Source organism: Camellia sinensis, chromosome 2, assembly GCF_055761805.1.
Source record: "Camellia sinensis isolate YWXY chromosome 2, ASM5576180v1, whole genome shotgun sequence".
Taxonomy (NCBI): Eukaryota; Viridiplantae; Streptophyta; class Magnoliopsida; order Ericales; family Theaceae; genus Camellia; species Camellia sinensis.
In genome coordinates this window covers 46444356-46455809 of record NC_138962.1, presented here as the reverse complement: position 1 = coordinate 46455809, position 11454 = coordinate 46444356, and the positions used below count along the sequence as shown (strand labels likewise).

The window sequence follows — 11454 nt, the reverse complement described above, 5'->3', positions numbered from 1 at the left end:
ATTTAGGCATATTAAATTATTATTTAGTTGCAAATAAAATCACTCATAATCTTGTATATCACCACACTCTCCTAGATCCAAAAATCTGGATAGGCCCACCAAGCCCAATCTTATGCCAAGAATGGTCCGTTCACTTGAGGCCTTGAGGATACTTGTCCGAACCGCGTATGCATTGGTTTATCCGTGCCAACTCCAAAAAATTTTATAGGCGAGGTCACTTCACAAATTTAAATTTTATAAGAAAAAAATTAGATTAAAAAACATTCATTCTATTTGGTTTTGAGTTCTTAAAGGTATTTGAGTTTTTAATTTTTAATATTTTGTTCTTTTTTGAAGTTTTTTTTATATATTTTAATCAATTTTTTTATTTTTATTTTTTAAATACACATAAGTTAGATGTACCTAAAAAAAAAATCAAAAAATCTATTAAAAAAAAATCAATGAAGACACAAAGAAATTGAAAATATATTGAATTTTTGCATTTTTTTATATTGGGTGATTTTTTTTAAAGATTTTTCATAAATATTTTAATTTTTAAATGTATTTAAATTAAGAGAATTCAAAAAAAAAAAAATCAAATACTATTTTTAAAAACTGTTAACCAGAGTAATTTAGGTTGCGTTTGGTAGAGTTTTGTAAATATAATTTGAGAGTATGAGTTGTATTTTGAGTTTGTGAGTTGGGAAATTATGATTTGAGTATAGAAAATTTGTTTGGTTATGATTTTTTAATAGAGTGTTGAATTGTTTGTGGAATTGAGTTTTGAAAGTTTGATGTGACATGTGAAATAAGAAAATTTATTTGGTAATAAGTTTTCAAAATAATTTTCAAAGCTTAATTCAACCTATAATTGATAATCAAACGCACAACTCATAACTCGATATCTGTATTTTCGATCAACAGTCATAACCAAACAATTTTTAAAATACTCAAATAAAAAAATGATTTTTTTTTTCAATTAATTATTTTTAAGTAATTTTTTTGAATAATTTTTTTTTTCAAATTATTTTTTTTTCGAATAACTTCTATGTCAATTATTTATATCAATTAATTTTTCTGTCAATTCATTTTTTAAGCCTATATAAACATTAAAAATATTTAAAATATTAAAATATTTAGAAAATTAAAATATTAAAAATATTCCAAGAAATAAAATATTAAAAATATTCCGAAAATTAATTGTTTTTAAGTAGTTTTTTTGAATATTTTTTTTTCAAATAATTTTTTTTTTCTTCAAATAACTTCTATGTCAATTATTTTATGTTAATTAATTTTTTTATCAATTCATTTTTTAGGCCTGTATATGCATTAAAAATATTTAAAATATTTAGAATATTAAAATATTAGAAAATTTTAGAAAATTAAAATATTAAAAATAGTCCGAAAAATAAAATATTCCGAAAATTAAAATATTAAGAATATTAAAAATATTCTGAAAATTAAAATATTAAAAATATTCCAAAAATCAAAATATTTACAATTAAAATATCAAAATATTAAAATTAAAATATTAAAATATTTTTATGAAAATTAAAATATTAAAAATATTCCTACAAAATAAAATAAACTATTTAAAATAAAAAAATAAAAAATATTTAAAATAAAAATTAAGTTGTTTTTAAGTTTTGAAAATAGTTTTGGTTATGAGTTTTAAAAAGTAATATTTATAGTTTGAAATAAGTTTTGAGAAATAAGTGTTGAATTATGATTTGAAAGTTGCAACCAAATATCACACTCAAATTAGTGGTGAAATTATGTTTTGAAATCTAAACCAAAGAGAGCCTTAGGCTCCGTTTGGTTAGGGTCTCAAATTATAATTTCACTCATTGATTTGAGTGTATTGTTTGTTTTGAATTTTCAAATCATAATTGTACACTCATTTCTCAAAACTCAATTCAAAACATAATCATTATTTTTCAAAACTCATAACCAAACACATAATTCAAAACTCTTTTCAAAACTCAATTCAAATCAATATTTTAATTTTTTAAATATTTTAAATATTTAAATATTTTAATTTTGTTAAGATTTTAAATATTTTAATATTTAAATATGTTACGATTTTTTTAATTTTTTAATTTTTTGAATAATTTTAAATATTTTAATTTCAAAATATTACGATTTTAATTTTTTAAATTTTAAAATATTTTATAAAAATAAATTCAAACTCTATTTTATAAAAATACTTTTAAATATTTTAATTTTTTTGTTATGTATTTAGTTACGATTTGAGTGTAGAGTTGTGAAAGTAGTATGAAGTTTCGAGTTATGCGTTTGGTTATGAGTTTTAAATATAATTTTTTAAATGAGTTTTGTTTTATGTGTTTGGTTACGATTTGAGTGTAGAGTTGTTTTTAAATTTAAAATATTAACATTTTAAATTATTTAAATTTTTTGAATATTTAAATTATTTAAATTTTTTGGATATTTATTTTAATTTTTTACTTATTAAATTTTTTAGATTATTTAAATTATTTAAATATTTATGATTTAAATTTTTTGAATATTTATTTTGAAAAAAAAAATTATTTCCTTTGTAATATTTTCAATTAAAAAATTGATTAATGTTATTTTCTGTTAATAATAAATTTTTTTAATTGAATTTTAAAAAGAGTTTGGTTATGAGTGTTGATCAGAATTTTCAATAGTGTGAAAGTAGTGTGTTTTGTTATGAATTATAACAATTTGACTTAAGTTTTAAAAATTCTTTCCAAAACTCATAACCAAACAAATTTTCTTATTTTACATGTCAAATCAAACTTTCAAACTCAATTTCACACTCAATTTAAAATTTAATTCAACGCTCTCTTGAAAAATCATAACCAAATAAATTTTCTACATTCAAATCATAATTTCACAACTCACAAACTCAAAATACAACTCATACTCTCAAATCATATTTACAAAACTCTACCAAACGTAACCTTAAACTTTTCAAATACTTTTGAATGTCTAATAAATGAGAATCCGTATTTAATGGAATCCTTTAATTTTTTTAATAAAATAAAATGTTAATAATATAAATAAATAAATAAATTCAAGAATTTTTTATAGCTTGACCGTGTTGGATCATCACAGCTCAAGTAGTGCCGGCCGTGTGGGTTTCCCCCGGAAGAAACAAAACGAAGGAACGTTCTGAGTTCTTAAGAAAGACTTGTCCATTGACTTTCTTCTCCTCAACTACCACAGTCGTACCGTACAACATCAGCAGGGCACTTTCGTAATTAACAAAGTACAACATGACTAGAATCATATTCACTTTCCTCTTTCTAGATGTATAAAGTCTTGATTTGTTTGATCTCATCTCATCACATTATTACAAACCCAAGAAATTCTGAGAAGAGAAAGTTGGGTCGGAAAGAGATCCAATTGTAGATGGGTATTGTGAGTTTTCTCAAGTTGGGTTTGAAGTGCTTCTTCGATTTTCTTGCTTGGTATGAATCGTTTGTTTTCTCTGGCCACACTAAGAAAGTGAAAGAAATTTTTTACATTATTTAGTTACTTTATCTTTACTCTGTTTTTGATTTTCTGTTCGAATGTCCAACTTTCGCGTTAGATATACTAGCCGATCTTTGTGAAGTTGATTTTCAGCTTTGTCTCTATCTTTTGTTCCAACCTCATTTGTATATACATATGTATGTGTATGTGTGTGTGTATATATATATATATGTACGTACGTACGTATGCATGTAGATATAGATATATATATATATATATATAATCTTACTTATTCTTGTATTTTCCTTGCAGGCCTCTCTTTGCTCTGGTCTGTCCTCTGTAAGCTCTCTCTCTCTCTCTCTAGTTTTTGATGGCCAAAGAATAAAGTTGTTAACTTTGTATGCTAATGCCATTCAGAAATTTATATAAAATTCAGGGCATTCATAACTAAAAATTTTAGAGTCAATAATTAAAAAAACAAAAACACAAATGGACATAACCAAACACCATAACAAATAACTAAAATAATAATCACAATACTTCATCACATAATCAAATATAATCAAAATCACAAAAGTCATAATTGGGCATAATGTATACACCCTTTTTTTTATTTATTATTTGATAAAAATAATGAGATTTGGTGAAAAATAACTGATTGGTTATAAATTTTCAAAATACCGATATTGTCCGTTAAACTAAAAAGGAATAAAAAATTTCACCTATATTTCTCACATGCTTACTTATATGTCTCGCATGCTTGTTTTTAACTTATCCAAACAAGACAGTGAGAATATTTTTTTTTCTGACCTGTTATAATCCTTGTTTTAATAGATTTTGCTTTGTTATATTTGTTGATCTGTTTGACAGATATGCCTCAGTTTGGGCAATTGAGAGTAATTCCAACTCAGACATGCGAAATTTGGTGGCATATTGGATTGTTTTCTCTTTGATTTCTCTCTTTGAGCTTGCTTTTGTGAAACTCATTGAATGGTAATTAATTATGCCACTATACTCTAGTTACATACCTCATTTTTCTTTCCTTATTTGCTTGAAAAATGATAATTGTGAATTTCAAAGTTTTCTTCACCTCCTACGTTCAAACATTGAACGAAAATTATAATTTAATCCCAGACAAATGAAAAGTTTCTACGGTGAAAAAAGTCATATATAGAACATGCCTAGTAGTCTGCCCTTATAGGGCACGGGATCTGTACCCCTAAATCCCTGGCATGGTGTCCCTAGTCCCCGATACACTTCCAATCATTCCTCAAGATTTTTGTGTTTTGAGATTTTCAACTTAAATCCCAGCCATGGTGTCCCCTGTCCACTATACACTTCCAGCCACACAATCATATCTCAAGATTCCTATAGTTCAAGGATCCTTGGCCTATATTTGTTTATCCGTTGTTGTGTGCTCTTAAATGGAAATAAGTTTACCTGTATTTTGCATCTTTTTTCTAGAATTGTTCGATTTATGTAACCAGATTTCATTATTAAGAGGGTAGATTGTGCTTTCTAATTTCCTTCCTTGTGCATGTCAGGCTTCCATTCTGGCCTTACATGAAGCTAATGGCCATTTGTTGGTTGGGGATTCCCAATTTTAATGGTGCTTTTAATGTTTATGAGTGCCTGATTCGGTCATGCTTATCTGTGAATCTACAAGGAGTTATCAAACGCTTCGTTAAGCACAAGGATGACCTACCTCTCAATGCAGAAAGCTTTCTAGCTGTGGCAGAGAGGTACGTCAAAGAGAACGGATCAGAAGAGTTGGAGAAACTCATTGATAGATCAAGGCATATGAAACCTAACTTTGACGAGGAAGAGATAAAGGTAGTAACGAATACAGAGGAAAAAGAAACAGCCACAGCAATCCAGGTAAAGTTTCTTATGCTGCTCTTAAAAACTATGAATTTTTTATGTTTCTGTTGTTAAATTTCAGTGGGTTGCTACTAGGGGTAATATCCAATGTTGCGTGGACTCTTCTATTCCCATATAGTGTACCTCTATCTATAGGATATGACAAGGGGAGGGGACATCCCCATATCCAAACTATATGCTCGAATTATCTAATTTTAACAATATTTGAAGTAAAAGAAGCTCACAATTTATAGTAACGAAAATTCCTAGCCTCTTATTAACGGGAGATAGAACCCCCCCCCCCCCCCAAAAAAAAAAAAAAAAATTCAATTGCAGTACATTCCAAAATATCTTATATCAGGATATAATACAATATACAATATATTTTAATGTGTAGGGCATATCCATGTACTCATTGAATTTTGGATACACATCTCAAAAATCTAAGATTGTGGATTTAGGGAGTTTTGACATTTGAATACATACACACATCTGATGGGCATGATTGAGTTTAACAAAGAATTTGTTTGTGCAACAATGGTTGAAGTGTTAGAACATGATTTTATATGAACCATCTTTTGTGTTAGACATTCAAAGAGCCTAATGTTGCCAAGGAGGATGCTAAAGCAGTGGATCCAAAGGAGAAAATTCTGTCAGATTCAACACAATGGGTAAGGTTTCCTGTGTTATGTTCTATCATATTTTATATTTTTATTTAAAGACAACCACTGATGAACCATGTCTTTTTCTTTTCCAGTCCAAACTCGAAGAGTCTTATGTTGCTAACGAGAATGCCAAAGCAGGGGAACTAAACGAGAAAAATCCCGCAGCTGCAACAGAACAGGTAATGTCTCCTATTGTATTTTTCATTATATTTCGGTACCTCATGTGCTGCAATTTTCCGTTCACTTTTTCGTTCATACGTTCAACCCATTTCTCTTACTGTTGCATTTTTGGTGGTTTAGTTGTACTGCTATATTAATGTGCACCATCTTTCTAATGTATTCATCATGGTTGTTAGAATCGTGTTATTCACGATTCGATTCATATGATTCAATATGAGTTTCAACCAAAATGGTTCAAATTGTGTTGTTGAAGACTGAATCGTGCAATTCAATTTTCGATTTCCTATGGTTCACTGCGATTCAGTTCTGTTTTTTGGTTTTGTTTGGCATAATGCATGAAACGATGTCGTTTTAAGGAAAGCAAGATCAGCAGGAATACTTGGTAATCAGCCTCTGGTAATTACTTATTGCAGGTTAATTGTGTAGAGCCAAATCTTATTCAAACTGAAAAGAAAACAGTTGCAACTAGCGAAATCATAGAAAAGACGGTGACACAAGACGTAAGAGAGAACAAAGCCGTGGAGGTACCTGCAGCGGCAATTGGCGGTGGAGAGAACAAAGTCACAGAGATACCTGCTTCAGAGAATGTTCAGAGAGAGTGGACAGCATGTCAGTTGACAACTATGTGCGAGAAAAACTTTCAGTCTCTTCTTCAAGGGAGAAAACACAAGGCCCAGTTTGCAGCAGAGGAAAAAGAAATCCAGGTAAAGTTTCTTAATGCTTCTCCTAGAATCCGTGATTTTTATCTGTTTCTGTTGTGAAATTTCAGTGGGTTACCACTCTGTTGGTCTTGCTTAGATTGAGGGGAAAGTCCCACTACTCTATTGGGGTTAGAATTTGGAAAGAGGAAAAATTCATCGTTGTTTTTAGGGTAAATTACACTGACCTCCCCCGAGATTTGGAAAAAATACAAGAAGCTTCACAGTTTTGGCATAATTACACTAACCTCCCTTTTATTAAGACTAAAGGCACCAAAACTAATGCAGATGGTGTGAAGACACAAAAATAAATAAGCAAAAATACACATTTCAATGTAAAAGATATAACATCATCATTTTTTATTCACATCACTAACAAATTATTAATAAAAATGGGGCTAAGTGTTATGTGAATCAAAACCTTAAGGAACCCCATGTAATTATGCTAATGTTGTGGGACTTACTGTATTTTCTCCAAACCTTGGGGGAAATCAGTGTAGTTTACCCTTGTTTTTATACATCAAATTTGGCTTAGATAGAGGACAAAGGCAAACTCCTTCAGTGGGTTAAAATTTGGAAACTTACATTTGAAGTGTTTTCTCATCTCATCTTTTCTTAAGTGGAAATCCATGTGGGAGTGAATTTAATCCTTGTCGGCAGCACTATATAATACACTAATGTGCTTGAACTAGAAGTTTTTTTTTTTTTGGTCTTTTTAATGTCTTACCCCCATTTGAAATTGGTTATAAACAATGTTTCATGAACTCTTCACTCTTCACTTTTCAATTCCCCAAGTGTACCTATGTGGGATATGAGTTCGAGCTCAATGTTCAAATTATCTATGACCCATCTTTTTTGTTAGACATTCAAAGAGCCTAATGTTGCCAAGGAGCATGCTGAAGCAATGGAACCAAAGGAGAAAATTCAGTCAGATTTAACACAATGGGTAAGATTTCCTATGTTATTTTCTATCATATTTTATATTTTTATTTGAAGATAACCACTGATGAACCATCTTATTTCCTATTCTAGTCCAAATTCAAAGAGCCTAATGTTGCCAACAAGAATACCAAAGCAGGGAAACTGAACGAGAAAATTCCTGCAGCTGCAACAGAACAGGTAACGTCTCCTATCATATTTTTCATTATATTTTGGTTCCTCAAGTGCTGCAATTTTCCATTCAATTTTTCATTCATATGTTCAACCCATTTACAGTTGCTTTTTGCTAGTTTAGTTTGTACTATTAACTTCCACTGCCTTTCTAAGGTTTCTTATGTTGTATTCATCATGGTTGTTAGAATCGTGTGATTCATGATTCGATTCATATGATTCGATACGAGTTTCAACCAAAATGATTTGAATTGTGCTGTTGAAGAGTGAATCATATGATTCAATTTTCAATTTGCTATTGTTCACTGCGATTCAGTTCTGTTTTTTGGTTTTATTTGCATAATGCATGAAACAATGTTGTTGTAAGGAAAGCAAGATCAGCAGGAATACTTGGTAATCGACCTCTGCTAATTACATATTGCAGGTTACCTGTGTAGAGGCAAATCTTATTCAAACTGAAAAGAAAACAGTTGCAGTTAGCGAAATCATAGAAAAGACTGTGACACAAGACATAAGAGAGAACAAAGTCATGGAGGTACCTGCAGCGGCAGCTGGTGGTGTAGAGAACAAAGTCACGGAGATACCTGCTCCGGAGAATGTTCGGAGAGAGTGGACCGGTGCTGCATGTCAGGTGACAACCATGTGCGAGAAAAACTTTCAGTCTCATGTTCAACGGAGAAAACACGAGGCAAATTTTGCAGCAGAGGAAAAAGAAATCCAGGTAAAGTTTCTTAATGCTGCTCCTAAAATCCATGAGTTTTATCTGTTTCTGTTGTTAAATTTCAGTGGGTTGCTACTGTTAGTCTTGCTTAGATTGAGGGGAGAGACCCACTCCTCCATTGGGTTTAGAATTTGGAAAGAAAAAATTCGTTGTCATTTTTAGGGTAAATTACACTGACCTCCCTTGAGAGTTGGAGAAAATACAAGAAGCCCCACAGTTTTGGTATAGTTACACTGGTCTCCCTTTTATTAAGACTAAATGGACCAAAACTAATATAGATTTCAGTGTAAAAAGATGACAACATTCTTTCATGCATACGACTAACAAAATATTAATGAAAATGGGGTTAAGTGTTGTGTGAATTAAAATCTTAAGGAAACTCAATGTAATTATGCCAAAACTTTGGGACTTACTATATTTTATCCAAATCTCATGTAATTTACCCTTGTTTTTATGCATTAAATTCTACTTAGATAGAGGACACAGGTAAATCCTTCAGTGGGTTAAAATTTGTTAACCGGGAAATCCATGTAGAAGTGATTTTAATTATTGTGGGCAACACTATACAATTTACTAATGAGCTTGCACTAGAAGATTTTTGTCTTTTCAGGCTCCGTTTGTTTCGACGTAAAATATTTTTTAAAAAATATTTTCTTGAAAATTGATTTTACACATAATTTTTTTTTTACCAACGTTTGGTTGACACTTGAAATGAAAATATTTTATTACCTAAAAGAGAAATTTTGATTCAATAAAGTGTCATTTATGACTTTTTAGTGAGTTAAAATGTTTATTTGAAAAGGCTAATGTGTTGCAAAGGTAGTGAGTGAGAGTCAACTGTGTAAAAATTTACTTATGAAATTTTTAAAGGTAGGTCATTTTTGGAAAAATGATGTAAAAATATTTTTCTTAAAAAATGTTTTACTTGCTTTTTGTTCAACCAAACAATGGAAAATGAGTAAAATATTTTTGATAAAAATATTTTTACGTCAAAACAAACGAAGCCTTAGTTTCTTACCCATTTGAAATTGGTTATAAACAATGTTACATGAACCCTTCACTCTTCTATTCCCCAAGTGTACCCGTATGGGATATAACTTCGACCACCATGTCCAAATTGGTTATGACTTTAATTATCTAATTTTTAACAAGGAAAACTCTATTCATACAGAAAATTTATGCAAAAAAATCACAAGAATGATGTGGTATTGCCATTTTTGTAAATAAAATTTTTTTATGGGTATTTTGTTTTAAAGTTCAAGGTCCACATTGAACCACATCATTCTGTAAGAAAATTCTATATGAATTTTCAGTTTGTGTATTATTACTCCTTTACCAATGTCTGAGGAAAAAGCAGCTTACATTTGACGCTAAAGAAAATTTTATAGTCTCACATTTGTAGGAGGATAGAAATCCTTCTTCCCCTACCCCAAATCCCATTTAAGTTAAATTAACATTTTCAAATAATATCATCTTACGTCAGGATATTATACTATATACAATGTATTTAAAAGTTTAGGACACATCAGTGTACTCATAGTCATCTTTTGGATACACATCTCAAAAATCTAAGACTAAAGATTAGGAGGTTAGACATTTGGACACATACCCGGCCCTGATATTCATACCCCATTTGAGATTTGGCAACAATGTCATAACTATAAGTAAAGCAAGACCAGCAAGCATAAATGGTAATCAACTTCTGCTAACTACTTGTTGCAGGTTAATTGTGTAGAAGAGCCAAATCTTGCTCAAACTGAGAAGAAAACGGTTGCAGCTAGGGAAATTAAAGGAAAGACAGTGACAGCAGCCGTAAGAGAGAACAAAGTCATGGAGGTACCTGCTGCAACATCTGGTGGCGGGGAGAACAAAGATGTGGAGAACGTTCAGAAGGAGTGGACCTGTGCCATATGTCAGGTGACAACCACGTGTGAGGCAAACTTGATGTCTCATATTTATGGGAGAAAACACAGGGCTACATGTGCAGAGCTGCAGGCAAGCAAGCAAGCAAACAAAAACAAGGGCTGCTCATCTTCGACAGCCAATCAGGAGCAGCTGAAAAAGCCCAATAACCAGAATAAAAGTAAGAATCAAGAGGACAAGGTGCAAGTGAACCGGACTAGTGAGCAATACAAACAGAAAGAAGCAAAGAATTCTGCTGGTTATGGGGTGAATAATAATTATCAAGTATGGTGCATCGTGTGTAATGTCAAGTTGCTTAGTGAGGTTGATGTGGCTTCTCATCTTAAAGGGAAGAGGCACTTGTCCCAGGTTCAAAAGACGTCGGATTCTTTAGGTGGAGGGAATTAATAGGATTATGGAGGTAGTTTAGTATATCATCTCTCCCTGCATTTTTTTTTTTTTTATTTTTTTTTTTTTTTTGTGTTTTATGGTTAGGTAGAGATTGTACTACACTTGTAATGGTCCGGTGAACAGAGTTCCTTTCTAATAATGTACTTTATTCTACTAGTGATTGTTGTTTTTAGTTCATCATGGTAGCTTATGTACAAAAAAATGGAAATGTTTATGTATTTCGACACAACTTTAAGCTTACTAGAATTAATAGTGGCGGGTGCAAATGCAGTATGTCTATAATTGTAGATCTAAACTTCTTGTGTTTTTCTGAATTGTACATTGTATCTTATCATATTCTCGTTAGATTTTTTAACATCTTTAAAAATAGGTAGAAAAATAAATGTATTTATAGAAAAGTAATAGCTTGAGAGAACAAAACACTACTAATGAATAATTCTTAAAATTGCAAAAGTAAGGTTGTTTGAAA

At 30.5% G+C, this 11454-nt stretch overlaps 1 protein-coding gene across 2 annotated transcripts; it reads left to right on the top strand.

Moving 5' to 3' along the window:
* The first annotated feature begins 3052 nt into the window (after positions 1-3052).
* LOC114261332 (uncharacterized) lies at positions 3053-11141 on the top strand. Of its 2 annotated transcripts, XM_082905857.1 has the most exons (11): positions 3053-3434; positions 3751-3777; positions 4309-4431; positions 4983-5316; positions 5886-5969; positions 6056-6142; positions 6557-6847; positions 7704-7787; positions 7874-7960; positions 8376-8672; positions 10395-11141. In XM_082905857.1, exons 1-11 carry the CDS (start codon positions 3376-3378, stop codon positions 10980-10982), a joined length of 2061 nt encoding a protein of 686 aa, XP_082761983.1. In that variant the 5' UTR covers positions 3053-3375; the 3' UTR covers positions 10983-11141. The 2 variants fall into 2 exon arrangements, with proteins under 2 accessions (XP_082761983.1, XP_082761988.1); XM_082905862.1 differs by lacking the exon at positions 8376-8672 and having other exon boundaries at positions 3111-3434.
* The last annotated feature ends 313 nt before the right edge of the window (positions 11142-11454 follow it).